The sequence below is a fragment of the Lissotriton vulgaris genome, chromosome 5, assembly GCF_964263255.1.
Source record: "Lissotriton vulgaris chromosome 5, aLisVul1.2, whole genome shotgun sequence".
Taxonomy (NCBI): domain Eukaryota; kingdom Metazoa; phylum Chordata; class Amphibia; order Caudata; family Salamandridae; genus Lissotriton; species Lissotriton vulgaris.
The window spans coordinates 939,337,050-939,364,189 of NC_141693.1; the positions used below are offsets into that span (position 1 = coordinate 939,337,050).

The following is a 27,140-nucleotide window of genomic DNA, read 5'->3' on the forward strand; positions in this document are numbered from 1 at the left end:
TGGCCATTTTGGAACAGTAAACATGGAGTGCAAAGTACGTGTTGTATACAATATATACAAATTCAATACAATGTCATAGTTGGTATATCAAGCCCTTCATCTGAAGTGGCAATTAATCATATGACCAAATGCGCTATGTACATCTTGCGTAAGCCGAAAACAGCATTGGTTAAAAATAGTGGAAATCAGTAACATGGCCTGCAGTTAACAATTATGCCCGAGTGGGCGTCACTGAGCCGGGTACCACCGCTAAGGTGTAAATGGCAGCAATCCAAATACGTTATGCCAACCCACCATCACACGCGACCATTTTGAGACAGTAGGAAAACAGGGAGAGTGCAATAAGAGTTCTGTACAATATAAATATAAACACATATATACAGGTTCATTGTCATGTAATGCCCTTCATCTTAGATGGCATTATTTACATAGCCAATAAGTTCTGTGCATCTCATGTAGATCGGAACCGGTATTTGGTACCCATAATGAAAACCAATAACGTGACGTGCAGTTAGCAATTATGCCCAAGTGGGCTTTGCTAAGCCAGGTAACATCACTGATGTACAAATGGCACTAATTAAATTCATTATGCCAACACATAAGCAACCAATGTCCTCCCAATCAGGTACTGCATGATTTTCTGGCAATGCATCAGTTATTAGAACCTCTAGCCCCAGTGGGCTAACTCTATGCTGCATAGCTGCCTTACTCCCCAATTCCAGCTATATGTGCATGCAGAATATAACATTCAATACAATATCATATAAATTCCTGTCAACTTTCTTTTGTGTAGAGCACCCTGAGATCCAAATGTTCACACTTAAAGCCATGTTGATTGCAGAGGTACACCCTAAAGAATGAAAAGTTAAAATTACTACAAAGCAACTGCAGAACTGGCATTACTACAAGAAAATTCATGCTTCATATAAATGGATCGCCAATTCCTCACTGGTATTCAATCCCTTTGGTGCAACACTTTCAAAATCAATTATGTATCGAGATTCCAATTTTCTCAAGGACAATTCTCTATTGCCCCCCTCACTCCTAAATCCAAAGTATCAATAACAACCATGCAGACTAGATTTTCTTCCTGAGAATGGTTAGAGTGAAAATGGCGGGCTACCGGATATTGCTTGTTATTATTCCTCACTGCCCGTATGTGTTCCAGCACTCCCTTTTTTGCTTGGTGTTTTGTGCTGCTTACATACCATTTGTTGCAAGGGCAAATAAATATATATACAATGGGTCGTATTGAAGGTGAGACTTTTCCTAATAAGACATTCTCTCCCCGAGTTAGGTACAGTCAATCTGCCACAATCAGCACTGCCTTTGCAGGTCTTACATTTCCTACATCTAAATCCAGATTTAATCAATGACCTTTCTCTTTCTTCATGTGTCACATGGTTGTGACTCAACTCATCTCTGAGGGATCTACTTTTTCTGAAGGTTATTTGTGGATTGCTCCCTAGATCTGTATTTAGATGTTTGTCCGCTAATAAAACATGCCAGTGTTTGCTAAAAATCTTACGAATTTCACTGGCTTGTCCAGAAAAAGTTGCAATAAATCTTTGCTCTTTTCTTTTTGGGATATAACAGATCTCTTCTGGTAACCCCTTCTACTCTCGTTTGGGCCTCAGATCATTTTGTCACTATATCCCCGCTCTTTGAATCGGTCACACCTGATGGCTTCTTCAATCTTATACGCGTCAACTGTGCTACAGTTTTAGCAATTCCCCATAGGGGATGCTATACACAAGATTTCGTGGATGCGCACAGCTGGCACTCAGAATACTGTTCCCTGCTGTTTTTTTTTAAGGAATAGTTTAGCTTCTATAGTACTGTTAATGATACTGTTAATGTCCTACCTCGCCGCCAAGACATGGAACTCCCTCCCCTCCCACCTCCGCCTGACCCTGGACCACCTCGCCTTCAGGAAGCAACTCAAGACCTGGTTGTTCGAGCAGTAGCAGATCCCCCTCCCCCAGCGCCTTGAGACCCACTGGGTAAGTAGTGCGCTATATAAATGCGATGATTGATTGATTGATCAACGGATACATCTAGGAATCCTTTTAGTACTTATATTCTCTGAAAAGATCAAATTCAACTCAGTATTGAGTTTCTCAACAAACTTCCTCACTGACTGCTCATCCCCACTCCAAATAAATAAAATGTTGTCAATGTATCGCAGCCACATGGTTACATTGTTTTCAAATTCTTCCATCTGCGCAGCCACCTGCTGCTCCCACCAGCCCATGTATAAATTTGCGTAACTGGGGGCGAAGCAGGTGCCCATCGCAGTGCCCTGTGACTGCCTGTAGGTGGTACCATCAAAGATGAAAAAGTTGTTCAATAAACAAAATTCAATCATATTAACGATCATTTGAGTGATTGAATAATGAGATGGAACGAGTCTTGAAGTAGTGCTTGATAGCCTCTAATCCAAGCTGATGTTTAATGTAGGTATAAAGACTACTTACATTGAGCGTTACCAAGATGTAAGTTTCCTCCCAGTGTATTCCCTCAAAGATGGTTAAAAAGTGTGTGGTGTCCCTAAGGTATGAGGGGAATGCTACCACATAAGGTCTCAAGTAATGATCAATAAATCTGGAGGGTTTCTCCAAGAGAACCCATCGAAGAAACAATGGGTCTCCCCGGGGGGGGTCCTGGTAATTCTTGTGAAGTTTGGGTAAAAGGTATAAGATGGAGGTACATCGATAGGCACAGTATAAATAGTGATACTCGTCCCATTCCAGTAGGCCTTTCTCTCCACTCTACTAGCAGTTCCCTGTAGGTGGTATTAGATTTAAGAATCTCTGCCATGTTAGACTTCGAGTAGCAAGCAGTGTCATCAAGCTGCCGATTCCCTTCTGCCAAATATCTGGACTTCTCCAATACAACAACGCTCCCCCCTTTATCCGACTGCAAGATTACTATACCGTTGTCTGCTTTCAGATTCTCGATGGCAGCAATCTGATTTTCAGTTAGATTCTTTTTATTACACGGGGTCTTTGTGTATCTTAGCTTTTTAAGATTCATAAGAACACCTTTTTCGAAGATTTCTATGGCCTCACATTGCACATTGGGAAGAAAAAAAGATTTGGGTTTGAAGCTGCTACATGGATTGGTGTCAGTATACACCCCCCAAGTGTCCACATTAGAAATGTTCTCAACAAAATCCAAATCATTGTCCAATACATTTAACAATGCAACATCCTCAACATTAAGATTACTCACAGCATCCAGAATAGTTTCCCTTGTTTGACTCCGAGGTTGCGTATTGAACCATTTTTTCAATTTGAGCTTCCATGAAAAAAAGAATAAATCAGTACTTGCTGGGGCATAATTGATGTTCAGTGAGGGGCAAAAGGATAAGCCCAGAGAGAGGACATCCGCTTCATCTTTGGACAATATCCGGTTGGAAAGATTTACCAGTCATGTTCGCTGTTTACTGCCCCTAGTCTCCATTCCTACCGGAGCTTTTCCTTCGCCTCTTCCTCCTCTCTTTGGCTTGCCTGTTCCTCTGATTTTTACACTGGCGCCTTGTCCTCTGCCCTTCTGTGCCCCTTGATCTTGAAATTCTGTCCTTGTTTGGTTGATCATTTGAAATTGTAATAAAAAATTACTTTTCCTTTTAAGTGGATCCTGTACCATTTCTTGGTTTGCAGCTGTAGTTGAAGTATCGGATAGGCTCCCATCCGAGGCGTCGCTTTCATTGATATCTATTGAGGGTGGGGGGGGGGCATGGGCTTGTGCCTTTGCGCCTTCCATGTTGTTTTCGAATAGTCAGTCATATTTCCTATGAACAGTCAGCGTGCGTCCGGATCGATAATTTTTAAAATCCCATAGGAATTTTCTTTGTTGTTTGGCAGTGATTTCTGCTTCCAACTTATCCATGCACGCCAACAGATTTTTCCATATATTCCTCTAACACTTCTTTGGAGACCAACTTGCTGATTTCCAAAATAACTAGCTATTTCTAACAATTTAGCTCTGTCCTTAATGGCATACTTTACCAAGATCCTCCTCATAGTCAGTGAGCAAGCTGCCAAAATTGTTGGACCATTCCTCTAGCATGTCGCAGTCCGGATCCTCATAGGTGGGGATGGTAAAAACACGGAGGCCCCTAGGTACTCTCTTAACTTCTATATACCGTTGAAGGGACTCCGTCTCCCACCACTTATTCAGCTCTTTTTATGCAATTTCTCCATGGTACTGAATAGGGCTTGTGTTTTGATTTCCTCTGAGATGCTTGTTGAGGAATTCAGTGTCCCTACCAGCTCCTTCTTGAGCAAAAAACGATTTGTCCGCAGTCTGCTTTCTGCATGTTTTTCTAAAGCACTTGCCAGCATGATGACATTCACTCCGTTTCGCTGCACACGAATGCTGGTGTCAGGACACTTAAGTCCTAATGAATACCGGCTCCCTGCCACTAGGCTTGTGCACTCCTCTCACACACACACACACACACACACACACACACACACACACACACACATATATATATATATACACACACATAGTCCTTTGTGAAGCCAATAGGCCCAATTTATATTTTGTTGTTCTTTGACAAAGTCAGTAGTCTGCTTTAAAGTGACACTCTTTATATTGTAACATCATACAGTCAGCCGTGTGCACCCACATGAGTTTGAGGTCCCAGGCCTGTGCCCAAACCCCACCAGTGTTGGGTTTTAATGAAGGGCCTGACCATAAGCTGGCAATACACGTGGTAATATTACATTACATTAGAAAAAATTAGAAATTCTCTTAAAAAAAACAGTTTAAAGCAGGTTATAGTTAGGTAAGGTAATTTCTTCTTACTAAATGAAAAAACAAGTGTTAAAGAGATGCTCTGGTTAGGTGAAAGTGTCAGTTAAACAGTTTTAAAAGAACCAAGCCACAAAGATTCATCAGTTATAGTAAATTCAAGTAAATTAATTGTAGAAGTATCTTAACTCGTGCAATACATACACATAAATATACACACATATATAAAGTGAAAATAAATGTGGCACTGTAACACATTTGAAAAAAGTGTACTATTAAGCACAGATTTACATTATTTGACTACAGTGCAAATAGTTTACTACTACAGCAGAGCCTAATTGATTTGTGTAAACACCAATTCCATTCTAAAATCAACTGGGGCACTTTTTCAAAGCTCAGGTACTTGTTACTGTATCTCACTGTAAGCATCCTTGTTAAAAACCTTTGCTTATCGATGTTGAAGGAGGGGAGCAGCATTATGAGCTACTCAAATCAATCTCTTTTGTGAGTAATGGCCTATTCCCACAATCAACAATATTAATGAACAGCAAATTACACTCTGCACCTCTACTACATTTTGAATGCATGAATAATTACATTGCACAAAATGTTGAAGTTTAAAGACACGTTTCATGAGGACAAATTAAATATTTTCGCTATTTCGCAGAATTTACTCAATCAAGATAGCCTTTGTTGAACACCACAATTGCCCACTGTGTAATTTGTAATACTTTCATGAAAGAGTAAGCAAAAGGAGAATATTCCAATTGCAATCAAGCTCATTCCCAGCTGAACACTGCTGGACTTATCAATATGTAAAAGCAAATTAAAACCTGCACATTTTATATGCAACCAAGGGCTGTTCTTAGTAAACAATGCAGGAGCACATTTATAAATCTTTGACTAACCCTTGTGCATGGCTTAATCAACAGTACATGCATTAAAAAGCTGAACGTTCCAATTGTAATTGAGGCCCACTGTTAGCTCAGTCATGCAGGCGGCGGCAGCAACCTCAGCAATGCGTGATTCCTTTTGTAAGAATGGTAATTTGTTTTTAAAAGAAAAAAAAGCCTGTTTATCAAAAACCATGAGTTCTCAACTACACAGTATACTGTTCTCTTCTTTTTTTTTAAAAAATGGATGGCCTGCTTCATGCTAAATACAACAAAATTAACGTGTAAAAACAGAAAGTGTGTATAACATGCCTATATTGCCTACCTGGTGTTCTGCAAACACTTGCAAACCTCTTGGCTTTCAACCTCATGGTTTACGGCTGTACAGTTTATTGTTATGAGTTATGCATATTACAGAGTAAGTTTCCATAGTAAAAAGCTGGTCAAAGATCATAACAACTTTAGTTTGAACAAGGAAAATGGGAAATTACTTTTCATGTTCTGATCTGTTTCAAAAATGAACACTGATCAGCAGAGATATTTATGGTAACTACTTGATAATTTTCACGATTAGTGGTCACTACAGGAAGGACAATCTCTCTTCATGGTTCTTCAAAATCATTGGTCATTACAGGAAAGACTGCCTCTGCATGGTTCTGCACATTCTGAGCTACAGTATTTTTAAAAAAATCTAACTTACATTAAATACATTCCAGTACATTAGTTCACACACATTACTAACAGCTTTTTGTGTGTTTAATTTTACACTGAACATTCTGCTTTTTCTCCTTCTTTAGTACAGCCATGCTATCTCTTTGATATGAAAGAGCAAGACACAAAGGCCTTAATAGGTTTGTGGAAGGGTTTGTGTGATCCTGTGTATAAGTAATACAAATAAATAGGCGCTATCGTATGTTAAAGAATACTGCAAGTCACCAGCCAGTTCCATGAACTTACAATGGATCTTGCCATTCATCATGTTTCTCTACATGGTGAATTTCTAATTCTGAGGGAGAAAGGGTCCTGTTAATCCCTGGAAATAAAATACTAATATTATGACAGTGACATGAAGTGTACAAGAGCAGAAAAGATGTCCATGCTTCCTACATAACTAGTAATTTATCATACAATGCACTACAGAAACTTGGTGTCAGCCATGGCAGGTTCCTGCCTAGAGTAGCAGAGTGGGCAAAAAAAACATTATTTAAGTATGGTCCTAACAATGGCATTCATTTAAACATTCTATTTTGTTAAGTGCAGAAGCCGCCACCATCTACCAATATAAAAGGGAATCGATTTAGATCGATAACTGACATTTAATGAATAAGTGCATTAAAAAGTCAGTGCCTAGCTCACTCTCAAAAAAGGCCATACATGTAATGCCGGTAGCTTAGACTATGCCAAAAATATATTCCTAGACATGTTATGTGAGGGCACACCTATATTGTTATTTATTCAATGAGAACATGCTGTGCCACCAGTAATAGTGGTTAAAAGTAGAGGATTTATGCTATGAGACATCCCTGTGATTTCTCAACTGCAGATTGCTTCATCAGCATGAATGCGTACCAGAGGATGCACCAATATTAATTGTCTTTAGTTACCGAAATGGAGAATTTAAGTTGCAATGGAGTGGTTGACAAGGTTAACAAACAGAATAAATTGCAAGTGTACTCTTTAATGCCCAAAAATGTGTAGGTGGAATCCAGAGCAAACAATGCCAGCAAGGAAGTAGACAAAAGAACTTTTGGGGTAAAATTTGGAAGCTGAATGCACTGCATATCACAATGTGTCACCAAAGTGCTGTTAAACAAGGACTATGGATAACTGATCTCTCGTGTACTAAAATCAGTATAGAAAGGAAAGCAAATTACTTTAATAAATGCATTGACAAGTACATTTTCAGACACTGTACAAATAAATTAACACACTAGCTGTGAGTGCAGAGATTTAAAGATATAACTCTCCAGCTTGATAGAACACATTTGGCAAATATGGTATCCCATAGTGCACAAGACAGAAGCTGCAGAAGAAAGACTGCTGAAATTGCTGACAAATGAAAGCATCCCCGTAAAAATGTGTACATCAAAATACACCTTGCAGAACAAGTATAAATGATTTAAAGTGGATACAGTGTCCAACTAAGAAATTCTTATATTTTATTTTATATGTAATTTAAAGTTATTTCTTATGTTGCAAATAATTATACAAGGGAAATAACGTACAAATAAACAACGTCAATCCAGGTAAACACATTTAAAATTTATTAACCTTTTTGGTCAAAATAATTAAACAAGTATATACAATCCCATTGTATTAACTATAATATTTAAGGAACATGACCTTATCTTTATGCTTACTGGCCTAAAGGTTCCACAATTTGTAAATAGTAGTCATAACCAATATACAGAATAAAGAGGATTTTTGTAAACTAAACTAAAATTTCAGAACCTCAAAGCGTAGTATTTAGTAGTTTAATGTGAATAAGAGTGGCACTCTAGGGACATTAATGGGGGCTGGGAATATTTTGTTGCATTTTATTCACAAAATGTGCATCATCATAGTACTTCTTTATTCTGTTAACAAGGAAGTGTATCTGAACACTTCTATATTTTATATAGGAGGCACAAAGACTTCATTCTTATTGATCTTATAAACATTTATCACTGTCCGTTTAAATTCCGCCACTGATGCACTATAAATTAGTGTTTAGTGTCAGAAATCCTGAATAAGTTAAAATGCACAGTTAAACCCACTTGTCAAGTTTGCTAATTGTTTGGCATAATCAAGTTAAAATGTAATTCACTGGCTAGAATTGCACTATTCAACTTAACATGCATATACCCGTTACTCTGAATATTTAACATGTTTGAAACCAAAAGAATGTGCTTAAAAAAGTAATAAAAAGATTAAAAAAAATAATGCACCTATGGTAGGTCACTGTTTACAATTCGAATATTAAGGATTTCTAATAATGAACAGACTGCATTCTCAAATACTTTTTAGATTTTCATTTTACTAGCTGGTTTCAAACTATTAAGGCTGAAAAAGTTCATACAAATCTCTATGATCTCTCACTTCGGCATTTGATGTATTTTTGCTTTACAGGAAAATAATACAAAAACAAACTGTAGTCTTGAGAAAAGTTAATTTAGATTTTGATCTATAGCATATTACATAAAAATATTTTTATCATGCTGTCAAAATAGGTTTTCTGCTTAACTCTTTTCAATTCTTCCCTTAAGAATAATTTAGCACTGTCTTAATACATGCGAGAGAAAAAAAAAATGACATTCGTTTCAGATTTAAAAACACTTTTATAATTTGTTAATTTTATTATGTGGTATACACCAGATGGTGTGATAATAGATACAGTCAGTGAGTAAATATTCACAAAAACTCTGCTTACTAACCCACTCAAGACCTACCTTGGTATTCAAAGGTAAAAACACTGAAGCCAAGACAAAGGCCCGAGGAGGAACGTGTGTGCACAGGTATTATGTTGTCTGGAAGGCCAAAATAGTAGAACAGAGAGAAAATTAACATTTTGATAACATTTTCTTAGGTGTTAATATTTTTGGTCTAAACGGAGAGGAAGGCTCAGTCAAAATAAATATGAGTTTAATACTGGCCATTATTGAGTAGTATCCATTAATTCGGTTTCCTGTGGGCTTCACTTAAAACATTGAAACCTGTGCCACTGCTACTTCATGCTGAAGGCAGAACTATGCCATGAACTCAAAAGGCCAGTTTCTCCTTTTTTCTAAAAAGGGAAGTAAGTGCATCAATGTTCTTACTGGGAGGACATCATGGCCTTTCTTTAATCCAGAAGGCTTAACTATATAAGAGCAAGACTTGTCCTTAAATTAGCCAGGTTTAGTTAACTTTGTCTTGAAATATATACAAGTTATTTGTGGCAGCAACAGCGATGATGTTCTCCTTCGGGTGCCATGCAGTATGAAGTATTTTCTTGTTGAAGTCCAGACTGTCAACACTGATCTCGTCTTTCTTTCTTTTGCCACCTGTACACACTTTTCGTGGCTTTAGGATGGCACGTGGTTTGCTGCTCTCCCTTGAAGCTTCCAATGTAATATCCCTTCTTGTCGATCGGTCAAACATCCTAAAGAAATTGTTGTAGGATCCAGTCATTATGGCACTGTTTAGAAATAAAAATGAGAGTTTATTTTAAAATTCAATAGATATAAATATTTTAAAAAATGCTAAAAAGAATAATTAAGTTACAGTTTAGTAAGAATGATGATCAAAGTAAAGTTCTGAATATAAGATCAGCGGGGCAGCCTTTAATAGCATAACCATTTACTTGCATGTGAAACCAGCGTCAGTGACATTCACAATACTGCACTGTAAAAAAAATGTAAACTCCAATTTGTATTTTTACGTCTCTGACAGAAAGAAACCTCTGATGTCTTTACAGCAAGGGCTTTACAGTTGTTAAGTAATGCAGATCTGTAAAAGCAGCAAGGGAACCCACCTGCCTTAGGGGATGTAGTCCTAGCTAATATGGCTGAGATGTTAGAGTTGACGTTTAAGAATAACCTCCGTAAAAGAATATTTTGTGTGTCTGACAGTATATGGTTCACAACAGGACTGCTATTAGACGCATTCTACAGTAATGCGATCACATTCGATTAAGCTGTAAGAGTTAACCGCATCGCTGCGGCGGCTTTTCCCGCTGTGCGCGGCATTTTTAAAAATCCCGCGTAACGTGACAAAGCCAGCTCGTCATCCGCGCAGCGCAGGTAACGCCCATGACGAGCTGGCTTTGTCATTAGCGTCGAAGGGGTTAAATCAGAGAAATAGGTTCACTTCAAAAGCATAGTTAGCTGTCTTGTACAGTGGAATGTCATAAAAGTGATTGTTGCATAAAGAGGTTTTTATATTGCTGACTTTCAAATGCCAGAATCAATAAGTCAATCAATCAAAGACATTTATAGAGCGCACTACTTACCCGGAGGGTCTCAAGGCGCTGGGGGGGGGGGAGGTGCTGCTACTGCTCGAACAGCCAGGTCTTGAGCTTCTTCCTGAAGGAGAGGTGGTCTTGGGTCAGGCGCAGGTCTGTCGGGAGGGAGTTCCAGGTCTTGGCGGCCAGGTAGGAGAAGGACCTTCCTCCTGTTGTCGTTCTTCGGATGCGGGGGACGGCGGCGAGGGCGTGACTGGCTGATCGGAGATGGCGTTTGGGAGCGTAGAAGTTGATGCGGTTGTTGAGGTAGCTCGGGCCTTGATCGTGTAGGGCTTTGTGTGCGTGGGTGAGGAGACGGAAGGTGATTCTTTTGTTGACTGGGAGCCAGTGCAGGTCTCTCAGATGTCCGGAGATGTGGCTGTGTCGTGGGATGTCGAGGATGAGTCTGGCTGAGGCGTTCTGGATCCGCTGGAGTCTCTTCTGGAGCTTGGCGGTGGTTCCGGCGTAGAGGGCGTTGCCGTAGTACAGTCGGCTGGTGACGAGGGCCTGGGTGACCGTCTTCCTGGTCTCAGTGGGGGATCCACCGGAAGATCTTCCGTAGCATGCGCAGGATGTTGAAGCATGACGAGGAGACGGCATTGACTTTTCTGGTCATGGTGAGGGATGAGTCCAGGATGAAGCCCAGGTTGCGTGCGTGGTCTGTCGGTTTGGGTGCGGTGCCCAGGGCGGGGGGCCACCAGGAGTCGTCCCAGGCGGAGGGCGAGGGGCCCAGGATGAGGACTTCCGTCTTGTCTGAGTTCAGTTTCAGGCGGCTGGTCGTCATCCACTCGGCTACGTCTTTCATCCCTTCGTGAAGGTTGGCTCTGGCGGCGGCGGGGTCGTTGGTCAGGGAGAGGATCAGCTGGGTGTCGTCAGCGTAGGAGATGATGTTGAGGTTGTGTTGGCTTGCGATGGCCGCGAGGGGGCTCATGTAGACGTTGAAGAGGGTGGGGCTCAGCGAGGATCCTGGAGGGACGCCGCAGATGACTTCGGTGGCCTCTGACTTGTACGTTGGTAGACGGACTCTCTGTGTTCTTCCGTCGAGGAATGGAGATGATCCATTCCAGTGCCTTCTCCTGGATTCCGACGTTGCTGAGGTGCTGCACTAGGGTGCGGTTGTGCAAAAACAACAGGTGATGGACCGAATGAGGATCAATGTCACACATTCAACCCAGTCAAAAGATCTGGGTCCTAATCCATCGTTTTTTTGCACTCCACACCACCCTGGGTTAGACAATGGCGATATGCAAATCAGCTCTGACCCTGTGCCCCATGGGAACAGTCCAGTCCGAACTACAAAAGCCATGTCCTTCCCAGAACGGAATCAAGCATCCGAGGACCGGACCGGTTTCGAGGTAACACCTCTCATCAGCCCGGCTAGCTTGACTCCAGTGGTGTGGAGTGCCTGGGACCCACGTCTGGGCATCCCCAGTACACTTATAGCGAGTTTGCAAAAACAACAGGTGATGGACCGAATGAGGATCAATGTCACACATTCAACCCAGTCAAAAGATCTGGGTCCTAATCCATCGTTTTTTTGCACTCCACACCACCCTGGGTTAGACAATGGCGATATGCAAATCAGCTCTGACCCTGTGCCCCATGGGGACAGTCCAGTCCGAACTACAAAAGCCATGTCCTTCCCAGAACGGAATCAAGCATCCGAGGACCGGACCGGTTTCGAGGTAACACCTCTCATCAGCCCGGCTAGCTTGACTCCAGTGGTGTGGAGTGCCTGGGACCCACGTCTGGGCATCCCCAGTACACTTATAGCGAGTTTGCAAAAACAACAGGTGATGGACCGAATGAGGATCAATGTCACACATTCAACCCAGTCAAAAGATCTGGGTCCTAATCCATCGTTTTTTTGCACTCCACACCACCCTGGGTTAGACAATGGCGATATGCAAATCAGCTCTGACCACTAGGGTGCGGTGGCAGACAGTGTTGAATGCCGCGGAGAGGTCTAGGAGGATGAGGGCTGCTGTTTCTCCGTTGTCCATCAGGGCTCGGATGTCATCGGTGGCAGCGATGAGGGCGGTCTCGGTGCTGTGGTTTGCTCGGAAGCCAGACTGTGAGGGGTCGAGGGATCCATTTGTCTCGAGGAAGGCGGCCAGCTGTTTGTTGACGGTCTTCTCGATGACTTTGTCTGGAAACGGGAGGAGCGAGATGGGGCGGTAATTCTTGAGTTCGGTGGGGTCTGCTGTAGGTTTCTTTAGTAGGGCGCTGAGTTCGGCGTGCTTCCAGCTCTCCGGGAAGGTGGCGGTGTCGAAGGAGGTGTTGATGATGTCCCGCAGGTGGGGTGCGATGACAGCGTCTGCCTTGTTGAAGACGAGGTGAGGGCAGGGGTCGGTCGGAGATCCGGAGTGGATGGAGTTCATCATGCGGACGGTGTCTTCGGTGCTGATCGGAGTCCAGGCGCGGAGGGTGGTGGTGGGGGGCGGTGGTTCGGTCGTCGCATGCGTCGGTTGAGTGCTGAAGCTGTTGTGTATGTCCGCGATCTTGTTGTGGAAGTAGGAGGCGAGGGAATTGCAGAGGTCTTGCGATGGGGTGATGTCGTTGTTTCCGGCGTTGGGGTTGGAGAGCTCTTTCACGATGTTGAAGAGTTCCTTGCAGTTGTGTGCGTTGTTGTCCAGCCGGTCCTTGAATGCAGTTTTCTTGGTGGCGCGGATCAGTTGGTGGTGCTTCCGGGTGGCAAGCTTGAGGGCGGTCATGTTGTCCGGTGTTGGTTCCCTTCTCCAGGCTTTCTCGAGGGCTCGGCAGTTCTTCTTGGAGCTCTTGAGTTCGTCGGTGAACCATGGGGCCTTCTTGCTGCCGGGTCTGCTGGGCGGGGTCCTCAGTGGGGCGAGTTCGTCCTCGCAGTTGCTGATCCACTTCGTGAGGTTGTCGGCGGCCTGGCTGGGGTTCGCTGAGCTGGCGGGAGGGTGCTGGCTCAGGGAGGCGGCGAGCTGGTCGGCTGTGATCTTGTTCCAGCTTCTTCGAGCAACCTGTTGCTGATGGTGGTGGATCATCGTTTTCTGAAGGTGAAATGGACGCAGCTGTGGTCCGTCCAGTGGAGTCCAGTGGCATGGCTGAAGGCGATGTCTTTGCTGGATGAGAAGACGGCGTCGAGAGTGTGTCCGGCGAGGTGGGTGGGGGTGGACACCAGCTGCTTGAGTCAGAGGTTGGCGAGGTTGTCGAGCAGGGTGATGGTGTTGCGGTCGTTGTTGTTCTCCAGGTGGAAGTTGAGGTCCCCCAGGAGGATGTAGTCAGCAGAGGGGAGGGCATGCGGGCTGACGAAGTCGGCGATGTCCTCGCTGAATTGTGTGCATGGTCCCGGGGGTCGGTAGATCAGGGTGCCTCTGAGGGTGGTCTTCGGGTCGGTGCGGATCTGGAAGTGTAGGTGTTCGGCGGTAGTCAGGGTGTCGTCGGTGTTGGTCGTGATGTGGATGGTGTCCCTGTGGATGATGGCGATGCCTCCTCCCGTCTGTTTGACGCGGTCTCTTCGGGTGATCTTGTATCCTTCTGGGATGGCGATGTCGGGTGCTGAGGAGTCGTTCATCCAGGTTTCCGTGAGGAAGGCAACGTCAGAAGCTGTGGTGTCGAGGAGGTTCGAGAGTTTGATGGCGTGTCTGTGGACGGAGCGGGTGTTGAGCAGGATGCACTTGAGGTGGTTGCTGCTGGTGTTCGGCTTGGCGGGTGCTGGTGCGAGGCAGGTCCGGATGCAGGTGAACTTGCAGGCGTGGCAGCTGAAGGGTCCGTGGGTGCGTCTCGGGGTGGCTCGGTGGCATCCCGGGGCTCGGCCGGTGTTGAGTGCGTTGAGGGTGGCGGCGGTGTACGTCCGGCGGGTGGGCTGGCCTCTGCGGGGGCCAGGGGTTCGGGCGCTGGGTGCGGTCCAGGCGCGGACGGGCGCAGACGGCTTACCTTTGGCGCGCCTTCGGCACACAATCGGCACGCCCGCTGCGCGTGACCGCTGCGCGTGACCGCTGCGCGTTCGCACGGTCGCCATATATGATATATGGCGAAGTGCAAGGGAGGGCGGAGCAGCTGGGAGGCGGGAGCGGGGAGGGCACAGAAAGAAAAGGGGGCGTGGTTAGCGACGGAGGCGGGAAGCGGGGAGCGGGGAGGGAGGAGACCGGGGGGAGCGAAAACAGGGGGACAGGCGAGAAAAAATACAGCAAGCACAATACAAATATACAAAATAAAAGTTAAACAGGCAGAGGGGCACACAGCAATGAAAACGGGGTACAGGAGCCTGCAGTATCAGGCGAGCACAGCGCTAGACCTCAGGAGACCACGCCACTCGGTGGCAGGGGGCGTGGTCACACGGTGGCGGCAGGGGCAGCGAGGCAGGCGGGAGGCACACGCAGCAGCTGGTGGCCGTGCGGCGCGGGGGGTGTCCTAAGCTAGGTCACACTCACCTGCGTCGCACGGTCGCCATATATGGCCAAGTGCGAGGGAGGGCGGAGCAGCTGGGAGGCGGGAGCGGGGAGGGCACAGAAAGGAAAGGGGGCGTGGTTAGCGACTGAGGCGGGAAGCGGGGAGCGGGGAGGGAGGAGACCGGGGGGAGCGAAAACAGGGGGACAGGCGAGAAAAAATACAGCAAGCACAATACAAATATACAAAATAAAAGTTAAACAGGCAGAGGGGCACACAGCAATGAAAACGGGGTACAGGAGCCTGAAGTATCAGGCGAGCACAGCGCTAGACCTCAGGAGACCACGCCGCTCAGTGGCAGGGGGCGTGGTCACACGGCGGCAGCGAGGCAGGCGGGAGGCACACGCAGCAGCTGGTGGCCGTGCGGCGCGGGGGTGTCCTAAGCCAAAGGCAATAAACTGAAAGAATAGATTGAGCTCTCTGAAGGTTTAGAAGTGGCCTACCGTTATTGAAAAGGGAACCAACACTGAATGATAGATTACTGACAAAGGTGTACTATTTGTATAGTGAAAATATATTCAAGCTTCAATAACACACAGACCAGATACAGTGCAGCAGGAGCAGTTCAAGCTTCATTCACACACATGTACAATGTAGATAGCAGAACACTCTTCTACCTACCTTTCAACATCACACCAACATCAGTTATGCACATATAACTGTTGTGCATGTTTCCTTTGCACTCCAAGTAGATGTAGTAAAAGGAAAAGCTATACCAGTTTGCTCACACATTCATGCACAAACAGACCTATGTATGGCTCTGGCAGGAACACTTTGGGGTTAGCCTAGCACATTTTTGTTAAGTCTACTGTATCACTGCACGGACAGAAGATGGTCACATGAACAGCACACAAGCTAGGCATGGTTAACCTTTCTAAACTGAAATTCATACATGACAAAAGGAGCCATAACTGACTTCGGGCCACATGTACAAAGAATTTTTGCAGTCAGGAACGGCTGATCAGGCCGATTCTGATGCAAAAATGCTTTTACAAATGTACAAAACACAAACTGCGATTCGGTAACATGTTCCCGAATCACAAGTTGTGTTCACGATTTCATATTTGTAAAAGGCATGTTTAGGGCGTCCCTTCCAAATACCGAATCTGAATGAAATGTATGAATGTTTCACGACTGAATTGCAAAAGCAAAACATTCATATTTACCGACTTCTTGATGGTGATTACCCATGCGCACATAGGAAGGGGTTCCCAGGGGACCCCTTCTGCTTAGGGAATGGAATACAAACATTTTTTAAGAGCAGGCAGTGGGTCCCATGGACCACTGCCTACTCTTGAAAAACGAAACTGCAAATTTAGCATTTAAAATAAAAAGATTACTTTATTAAAAAGCAACACAGTGGTCTGCAGACCTCAACAGCAAACTGTGACCTACATCTTTAATATGCGTGAGGTAGGTCTATTTGCGACCTAGTAGGAATTGCTAATGAAACTCAAAAGTGTTTCATACATTAGGAGTACTGATTTCCTAATTGCAATTCGAAGAGAATCGTAATTAGGAAGATCTTTTCATTGTCCGGGGCTTGCGATTTTCTTGAGGTTTATGGAGAATCCCAGTCTTTGTAGAGTTGGGATTACCTTCACCAACCAGTTGCCTAGGTAAGGGTAGACACAAATTCCTTTCCTTTTCAGGAATGCTGCCACTGCAGCAAGGCATTTTGCAACAACTCAGTACAGATTTTATTCCAAAGGGTAAGACTCTGAAATGGTAGTGTGTCTTCGTGCATGCACCCGAGATACTGCTGGTCTTGGATTCATTGGTATGTGTAGATCGGCTTAAGTCTATGGTTGCCATGTAGTACCACTTTTGTCTGAGAGGGATTACCTCCTACAGGATTATCATCTTAATTTTTTTATGAATCTGAGATCCAGAATTGGTCTTAATGTGAGATCTTGCTTTGGTACCAAGAAGTAAGGTGATTAGTTACCTCTGCTGTGCTCCCTCTTTGGTACTTTCTCTATTGCCTGTTTTTGTAGAGTTTCTTTACCTCTTCGCTTAATGGACAAGTTATTTACCTTCGGTGACGCCTTAACTGGTAGAGACATGATCTAGCAACCGATTCCTTACTTTTGAGCTTCCAGGCGTAAGTCTGGATCCCGAAGATTTTTCTTAGAAGTACACCTGTGTGCCGGTAGGTGGTGTCGGTCGACTCCGTGCGAAATCAGCGTTGTCGTATTAGTCCTCATAGGGACGTCCACGACCTAAATATAACGGTCACTCTGGCACGCTGACGTCCGTACCTTTCATGAATTTCCACGCCAGGATCCATGAAGTGACTTACCATGGTGTGTTTAAGACAGCTAGGGCCATGAAGGGGAACAGTCCTAACACTGATAACAATTCAACAGTACGGGGAAGATGGGTGGGTCGGTATGGAATCTGCAGCTAGATCATGTCTTTACCATATAAGGCGTTACCGAAGGTAATTAAATTGCCCGACAGATAGAGGCATCTAGTCGCAGATTCCTTACATTTGAACAGATACCCAAGCCATACCTTCCCTGGAGGTGGGACTGTGGAAACGTTTTAGACCAGAAAATCCTGCAGAACAGAGTGGCCAAACAGGCCCTCTCTGCGAACCTGAGAATCCAAGCAATAATGTCTACCAATCATGTGCAAAGATGCCAATGTAGCCACTTGGCAGATATCTGCAAATAGAATCCCACGCTGGAGGGCTGTGGTGGCTGCCTTCGCCGTGGGGGAATGGGCCCTAAGGCCTTCAGGAGATTGATACGTTGCAAAGGCATAACAAATCATTATATAGAGGATAACCCAACGGGTGACAGTCCTCTTCTGAACAGCATGCCCCTTCTTTGCTCCTACATACCCTACAAAGAGTAGGTCATCCACCCAGAACTCTAGTGCGATCAAGGTAGAACGATAATGCTCTTTCTGGGTCCAGACAATGGAGACGTTCCTCTTCTTTGGAAGGGTATGGAGGTGCACAGAGATTGGGCAGAGTAATGGACTATCCCAGATGGGAGTTACAACCTTGGGCAAAAAGGATGCCCTAGTTCATAGTACCACATTGTACGGAAACACTGTTGGGTAAGAAGGCTGCAAAGACAATGCTTCAAGTTCGGCAAAAGGTAATTGCCACTAAAAAGGCCGTTTTGATAGTGAGCAACCTTAGAGAGGGGATCTGCAGCGGCTCAAACGGTGCACACATCAATAAAGTAAGGACCAAATTAAGGTACCACTGTGGCATACGAAAAGGAGAAGGGGGAAACAAATGGGTTAACCCCTTTAAAAGCGTCTGCACCAAAGGGGACTTATAAAGTGAAGGCTGATCTGGCAGCCAAAGAAAAGCTGAGAGGGCCGAAAGGTAGCCCTTTTGAGTGCCCAAAGGCGAGGCCTGGTCGGCCAAGGAAAGGATAAATAGAATATCTGACCGAGAGGCAGGTAAGGGGTCAATAGACCGTTCTGTACAATATCGGTTGCATCAGCAGGCGTATATGAATTTCGTGGAGGGACACCTGGCTGCCATAACTTCACAAACTTCGGGAGGATGGTCAAAAGCTGTCAGCTGTCGCTGCTCAATCTCCGGAGGTGAAGAGTGGACAGGTTCGGGTGGAGGACTCTCCCTTGCTGCTGTGGCCGAAGATTGCCCCCCCGCCCCTCCCCGAAGAGGCAGCCTGATCGAAGGATTGGTGCTCATTGGCAGAATCTCGGGATACCAGACCTTCCGTACCCAGTACGGAGCCACAGAAACAACTTGTGCCTTGTCACCCTTGATCATCTTTAGCACTCTGGGCAGGAGTGGTATGGGCGGAAAGGCATACAGGAAGCCTGAACTCCACTCATGATGAAAAGCATTGCCAAACGAGAGCAGTCTTTGAAATCCAACGTGCAAAACTGCTGACATGGTGCGTTCTCTTCAGAGGCGAACATATCTAAGACTCACCTTAGCTCTAAAAGTGACCTTGTACCACCTCTGATGTGCAAGGCACCTTCAGCTGAGTTTGTCTGTTCTGGCATTCAAAGAACCGGCAAGATGTTGAATCACCAGAGAATTACCAAGTTGTTCCAGCCAAGTCTAGAAACTGAGTCCACAACCCCACACTGCCTTGTTTGTTGCAGTACCACATGGCTCTAGTGTTGTCCGTGTACATCTGAACTAGCCTTCCCTTAATGGACATTAAAAAGGCTTTCAGTGGCATCCGATCGCCCGAAGCTCAAATAGATTGATATGGAGCTCTGATCTCCACCTCCCCCCAAATGGCCACCCCATCCCAGAAGAGACACATCAGTCACTACTGTGATATCTGGGAGGGGAAGGGAGAGGGGTCTGCTTCTGACTCAATCGCAGTTCATCAGCCACCAGTGCAGGTCTTTTACAGTACCCTCTGATAACTGAACAATGTCGGTGGAATTTTCCTAGATGCTACACTAAATGGAACTTTAGGTCCCATTGCAGAGCCTGCATGCTCCGCCTTGCATGGTCCACCAGCAGGATTCAGGAGGCCGTGAGGCCCAACAGCCAGAGTCACTCACCGAAATGCAGGATAGAGGATGAAACATTGGTATCATAGCCTGAATATCCTGGACTCACCGTTCGGGAGGATAAGCCCAAAACTGCAGTGTGTTCAGAACGCTTGAATCAAAGGGAGCATCTGAGAGGGAATCAGGTGGGATTTCGGCATGTTGATAGTGAACCAAAGCAAATGCAGGAGGTTCACCGTAGTCAGGAGGTTGGAGACGACTGCTTGGGACGAGCCTGCCTTCAACAACCAGTCTTAGAGATAGGTGGAAGACTGCAACCCCATATCTCGACAGATGGGCTGCGACCACCGCCATCACCTTTGTGAACACCAGAGGGACACTGTTGAGGCCGAAAGGGAGCACAGCAAACTGAAAGCGCTTGTGGCTCACTGTAAACCGCAAGTAATGACTATGGGCAGGCAGGACAGGAATATGAAAACGAGCATCCTGCACGTCCAGCACTACCATCCAGTCTCCCGGGACCAGGGCAGACAGGACCTGAGCATCTTGAACTTTTTGAGAAAGTAGTTGAGGGCTCTGAGATCTAGGATGGGATAGGATAGGATAGGATAGGATGGGATAGGATAGGATAGGATGGGATGAAGGCCTCCGCCCTTCTTTGGGACAGAAAATAGGGGGAATAACAACCACAACCTATTTCTGTCCCAGGAACCCTTTCTATAGCTCTCTTGGCCAATTGAGTGTTGACTTCCTTGCGGAGTCAGGCAAGGTGATCCACCATCAGCCAATCGTACACTGGAGGCATGCATGGAGGGGAAGCCTCGTAGGGGAGGGAGTAGACCCTTTGTACTATATGCAACACCCACCTGTCCGAGGTGATGTCTCGCCAGCGGTGGAGATATTGGCGTATTCTGCCACCAACTGGCAATGAATGATTCTGGGGGGGAATCGGGCTAGAAGGGTTTTGTGGTGGATGTGGGGATCGTGGCTTGGCTCAACTTCTGGCCTCCCCAGCCTCAGGGGTCAGGTTAAACCACGTCCACGGCCCCACAGATGTTGCTGAACTTGCAGGGCCCTCTGGCCGGAATAAGGTTGGCGCGGTTGGTAGCCCCTTCCATAGCCACGAAAAGAGCAAAAAGCAGACACAGGCCGGGATCTTGTGGTGAGGCCCAAGGACTTGGCCGTAGCGCGCGAGTCCTTGAATTGCTTAAGAACGACAACTGCTTTGTTTCCTAAGAGACGGGAGCCATCAAAGGGCATGTCCATAAGATTAGCCTGGACGTGCCCCCAAAAAAAACAGACTTCCTCATCCAGGCCTGGCAATGTATGGCCACTGTTGTGGCAAGTGTAATGCCATGCAAGCCTGTTGTATCCAAACCACATCGCATGGCGAACTTCACTGCATTTCTCCCACCTGAAATAGCTTGGGAGAGTAGATAGAATCAGGTCCTCTTCCAAGACTCCAGACAGCACCTGCGCAATCGTGTCTCATATCGAATAGGAATAACGGCGCAAAAGGCAGGCAGTGTTCACTGACCGCAAAGCTAGACTGCCGAAAGAAAACATTTTCTTCCCAAAGCTTTGCCGTTTCTAGGATTCCCTGTCCAGGGCTGCGGAAGGGAACGCGCCACAGGAAGTGGAAGGTTGAACCACCAACCTTTGTGGTGTGGGTGGTGAGGAAAACTGGGTCACCTGTTGCAGGGCGATGGTGCTGGGCAATCTTTCTAATAACAGGAGCCCCTGTGCTGGGCTTGGACCAAGTGCCCAGAAGAACGTCTGTCAAGGCCTCATACAAGGCAACAAGGGTTCAGAGTTGGAGACACCAGGCTGCAGGACCGCTGTCAAGATGCTACTCTTGACAACCACCATAGGAAGCTGCAGGTCCGAGACCTCCACAACCTCTACGCACCACAATAGTAAATGATGCCTCCCTCCTCAGTAGCCAGGTTAGTGGGAGACATCATGACAGAATCTGGGGTGGTGTCCAGGCCACTGGCACCACCCAGTTCCTTATACCAGTCCATGTTCTGTGGTGCCGGAATTTCAAAGGGTTCCTGCCCCCCAGCCCAATTCTACTCATCCACATCTAACCCTAAGAATAGGGTAGGTTAAACGGCATGGAGCCATACGGCTCCGGTCTCGTCGGGTGGATGCCCGACTGCTTCTGTGTTTTTGGGAATGAGGATTTGGCAGGAGCCGCTGGTGGGCGCTACCGCCGAGGACCGCGGCTGCGTTACCTGGGAAGGTCGCTGTGGAGGAGGAACAGGTCCAGTAGGAGACTGTGGCACCGGGGCTGGAGCCAACGGCACAGAACTCACAGGGACTTCTTCATCCGAACCCGCAAGGCCATAAGGCATACCTGCAGGAACAGGCAGCCCAAATATGTCGCACATGGTGTCATAAAACTCTTTAAGTTGGGAAGGGGTTGCACCCGGCCCTGGGAAGGGAGGGACACGTTGAGCCGACCCAGGCAACCGTCCTGCGGAGTGGGCCCTCGAATGCAGATGTTCCTCCATCTTGTAACACGCCGTGGTGACGTCAAAGGGCGCTTCGACCTAAGCTGCTTTTTGTGATGCCTCTTACCTGACAACTTGGAAGAAGAGGACTTCGATCCACCGAGCAGTGCTCGGACCTTGCTCTCGACCGGGATCTAGACCAACGGGGCGAATTCCAAGGCGCTGGTCACTGGGCCGCGATTAGCTTTAGGGACCGCTCCTTCAAAGATTTCAGAGCCATAACCCAGCAAAACAGAGAACGAACGACTGTCGTCTCTGAAGTGCAACCATGACACAAAGTGGGGGCCAGTGACCGACATGGCACAGTGACAGGCGATGCACTGCTAGAACCAAGAGGTCTTCTTTATAGACATCTCCCTAGCACACCAAGAGAAGTTGACAAAGTCAGAAAATTACAGGGGGAAAGCGCTCGCCAACAGATCTGCACTGGCTGGCACGAAAGAAAAGAACAGACATCCGTGCGCTGATGTGGCAGTTATATTGAGGATGCAGACAATAACTACTAACACGCAGAGTTGACCGAGGCCACCTACCAGCCCGCAGCGGAACCTCCAGATCCAGCTTGATGTCTGGAAGTTTAAAGGTAAGGAATATGCAGCTAGAAGTATATGAGATTTAAAAGTTCTGCTTTAAGAAACAACTTTTTTTGGAGGCAGAGGTTGGTGGTGGTATATTTGTTAGTTCTGTTTAATAGCTGTGGCACACCATGTTTCAACCCAATTGTCTATGGTGATCCTTTCCCACTCTTGCAAGTATTGGGCCATTCTGCCTCTTACTGGTATTGTGTGGGGTCCCAGTTTTGCATCCAAGTCACTTTGAGCCTCCTCCTCCACCTCAAAAGGATTGTCCTCTAGCCTTTCCACTACCATGAAAAGGCTGCTTTGGGTGTTGTTGCCAGGACTGGTACTCGGACTGTTGGGATGACTGCTGCCTTGTGTCTGCTGTAGATGTGGTCCTGCAGAAATATTCCCTCTGCTCTTTTCACCAGGCTGTTATAGAAGGGTATGTCATCTGGTGGTTTAGCCTTCGAGGGTTCAGTACAAAGTTACTCCTCTGAACATGGTCCAGGTTGTTCCATTCTTCCTCGAAAATCCATGTTGCTTCTTCCTCTTCTGGGTTGTCAAGCTCCTTTTCGGCTTCCTCCTCGTGAGGTTGGGGGGTTACCGGTGCCTCTGGGGCATTCTCTTCCTCTTTGACATCCGAAGTTGTGGAAGGTCTGGAAGGAATTCTGTATTCCATTAGGGTGCCGTCTAACTCCTTTTTGCATTGAAGGAGCGCATTCATTTCTGCCTCAAACTCTCCTCTCTTCTTTCAACCTAGAGGGTCTTTGATGTCTTGCTTCGGAGATGCTCTTTCTTGATGTAGCATCCCGACCCAAGCTGGTCTTTGTCAATGTCGACGATTTGCCTTCGTCAGTACCACTGGTATGGGATCCATGGGACTCCTTTGGTCGTGCATGACCCTCGGTTGCCGTTTTCTTTGGCGTCTGGGCTGCCTTGTGTGCTTTCTATTCGTAACCCCTCCTATCCAAGGGGTGAGGGATTTTTGTTACCTTTTCCAGTCGCATTTTGATGTACTTCACCGCCTTCTTCGTCGCACATTTTTCCTCTGCATCCACTTCGAGGATTTCGACATCTGAGCCTCTGTGGGCTGACTGCAGTTGCACTCTGCTCAATTTAACACTAGAGTGGTCCAAGTCTTTCAGCAAAACCTGTTGCTTCTGGCCTCTGTACATTGCTGTGGGATCTTCCTCTCTGCTTTGGGTGGGTCTTGAGAGTTTGACACAAATAAGGTGCAGCCCTTGCAGTTCTTGGACCTGTGGTCCCTCGATAGGCATAGGTTACAGACCTTGTGCGGGTCGTGTTGTGCAACCTTGTGGCGGCAGTTTTGACAGAACTTAAAGGTTTTTTTCCCCCATGACCCGTACCTCGCCTCATTTTTGGTCCACATACACCGTGTGATGTTCCAACGGGGTCCCACAATGAGATTCGTAGTCAGAGGTCCCCTTTCTTCTCAGGTACCTTGCTGTTCTTTGATCGTTGTTTTGTTTACCCAACAAAATCCCAAGTTTTCGTGAATCCCCCCAAAAATGTCGTATCATCTTCCCTTGCTTCCAGATCCAATTGTGGAAAAATAATCTTTGGATGGTTACCACGCATAGGAACTTCCAGGACACCATCTGACGTCACACAAGGGATGGAACTAGCACCAAATGGTTGACGACACAGACAAAAAAGAAATGAAGACTAATGCTAACTTAATTCCCCCGCAATGGATGGTTTTTTACCTCCCATTTTACATCACTCATGACATGGTCAGTGCCATCACTGATACCATCTCAAATGACATCATCCAATGAGCGTTTTGTAAATGCTTCTGACACTAAGATATATATTAAGCTAGTGCATAAATTAAATTACTATTATTTTTACACTACTAATAACTGATACTGTTTCAAGTATAGGTCTTCCGAGTGGCTGTATGACTACCAGTGTGGAAGTGGGTGTCTGAATGCTGTATGTGTGTGAGGGGATGTATAGGTGAATATGGGTGTGCAAGTGGCGGTATGGGTGTGCAAGTGGCGGTATGGGTGTGCAAGTGGCGGTATGGGTGTGCAAGTGGCGGTATGGGTGTGCAAGTGGCGGTATGGGTGTGCAAGTGGCTGTATGGGTGTGCAAGTGGCTGTATGGGTGTGCAAGTGGCTGTATGGGTGTGCAAGTGGCTGTATGGGTGTGCAAGTGGCTGTATGGGTGTATAAGTGGCTGTATGGGTGTGTAAGTGGCTGTCTTGGTGACTGAGAATCATTGGCTGTAAGTGTGAGTGACTGCCATAGTGCCTATATGTGTAAGGGAGTGAGTCAGTGGCTGTTTTGGTGTGTGATTGGCTCTATGGGTGGGTGAGTGGCTCTATGGGTGGGTGAGTAGGTGTGTTAGTGGCTGTATGGGTAAGTTAGTGGCTGTATGGGGAAGTTAGTGGCTGCATGGGTAAGTTAGTGGCTGCATGGGTAAGTTAGTGGCTGCATGGGTAAGTTAGTGGCTGTTAAATGGATATATGGGTAAGTGAGTGTGTGTGTGTGTGTCACTGTTTTGCACAGTAAGTGCCTGAGTGACTGGCTGGATAGGTGAGTCAGTAGATGTGTGACTGTTTGTATAGATGTGTGTATGGGTACGTAAGTGGATAATGCAAATGCTACTTACCAGTATGCATCTGTTCTTGGCATGTAGGGCTGCTGACATTCATATCTGTGCATAGATCGCCGCCTAGTGTTGGGTCCGGATGATTGCACATTGTTGTCCTGGAAGAGTCTTCGAAGTATCACGAGATAGGTGGCTCCTCCCCTGGACTACAGTGCGCATGGGCATCGCCTCCATCCCCAGATTGTTTTTAGCCATTGGCAGAGATGGAGTGAAGTATGTGAGTGATGACCATGCTATGAGCATATATGAATGAATACTGCAGCTGCTACAGGCGCCGGGGAGGAGGGTGGGCGATATGAATGTCAGCAGCCCTACATGCCAAGAACAGATGCATACTGGTAAGTAGCATTTGCAGTTCGAGGCATGTGGGCTGCTGAATTCATATCTGTGCATAGAATACAAAGCAGTCCCTCCATTAGCGGTGGCTGCCCGTGCCAGCTGCAGCAGTCTGAAAAAGTGTCTTGAGAACAGCCTGACCAACAGCTGCCTGCTGTTTGGAGTGCACGTCTACACAGTAGTGTTTAGTGAAAGTATGTGTGGTAGACCATGTGGCTGCTCTACAGATATCTTCTAAGGGAATGTTACCTAGGAAAGCCATAGAGGCCCCCAACTTCCTGGTGGAGTGGGCCCTTGGTGGGATAGTGAGAGTGCGCTTAGCTTTAGCGTAACAGATTTGAATGCATTTCACGATCCACCTAGCAATCCCAGCTTTGGAGATAGCGTTTCCCTTGTGGTGTGTGGCAAAAGCAACGTAAAGCTGCTTAGTTTTGCGAAAATCTTTTGTCCTGTCTACATAGTACATCAAGGCTCTCTTAACGTCAAGGGTGTGGAGCATCCGCTCCGCCAGCGTTTCGGGGTTTTGGAAAAACACCGGCAACTCAATTGTTTGGTTTATATGGAATTGAGATACAACCTTGGGTAAGAATTTAGGGTTAGTGCGGAGTACAACCCTGTTAGCATGTACTTGGAAGAAAGGTTCTTGGATGGTGAGCGCCTGCAGCTCGCTAACCCTCCGTAGCGATGTAATTGCTACTAAGAACGCAACCTTCCAAGTTAGAAACTGAAGCTCACAAGAGTGCAGTGGCTCGAAGGGAGGACCCATCAGTCTTGTAAGAACCACATTGAGGTTCCATTCTGGAGCTGGTGGTGTCCTAGGTGGGATGACTCTCTTGAGTCCCTCCAAAAAAGCCTTGATAGCAGGGACCTTAAAGAGTGACAGGTGTTGCCTATTCTGGAGGTATGCTGCCATAGCAGACAGGTGAATGCGGATGGAAGAGTACGCCAAATTGCACTGATACAGGTGGAACAGGTAACAAATGATGTTTTGAATGGAAGCATCTAGCGGGTCAATATCGTGGTTAACACAGTATTAGTTTAGTTTAGTTTAAAGGAGCTTGTAAAGCGCCTGGTGACGCCTCCCGGCGTGTCCCCGCGCTGTGGAGAGAGTGAGAATTGTGGAGAGAGGAACCTATCACAGATTAAAGAGGCAAGTTTTCAATTTCTTCCTAAAGGAGGTCTCATTACCCTCTAATCTGGTGTCCAAAGGCAGGAGGTTCCAGTGCTTCGCTGCCATCGTGCGGAAGGATCTGCCTCCCATTCTGGCCTTTTTAGGACGGGTAATTCTGAGCAGACCTGTCCCTTGGGATCTGAGGGTTCTGTTGGGTTCGTATAGAGAAGCCAGGTCCGACATATAGGCAGGTGCCTTATTATGGATGATCTTGTGACACCATAGCAGAGCTTTAAAAATGATCCTCTTCTTGATCGGCAACCAATGGAGAGTTGCCAACGAGGGTCGTGAAGGGGCTCTACGGGGCAGTCTTAATACTAGGCGAGCTGCCGAGTTTTGTAGGACCTGTAATTTTTTTATATTTTTCTCTGAAGTGCCCAAGAGTAATACATTCCCGTAATCAATCCGGGAAGTTATAAGTGC

At 46.3% G+C, this 27,140-nt stretch overlaps 1 protein-coding gene across 3 annotated transcripts in view; it reads right to left on the minus strand.

Moving 5' to 3' along the window:
• Positions 1-7,898: 7,898 nt before the first annotated feature.
• Positions 7,899-27,140, minus strand: part of PPP2R2D (protein phosphatase 2 regulatory subunit Bdelta) — a 247,969-nt gene continuing 228,727 nt past the window's right edge. For all 3 annotated transcript variants that reach the window (XM_086922544.1, XM_086922546.1, XM_086922547.1), the window contains one exon: positions 7,899-9,813. In XM_086922544.1, the coding sequence (XP_086778670.1) occupies positions 9,534-9,813 (280 nt within the window). In that variant the 3' untranslated portion in view covers positions 7,899-9,533. The remainder of the gene's footprint in view (positions 9,814-27,140) is intronic.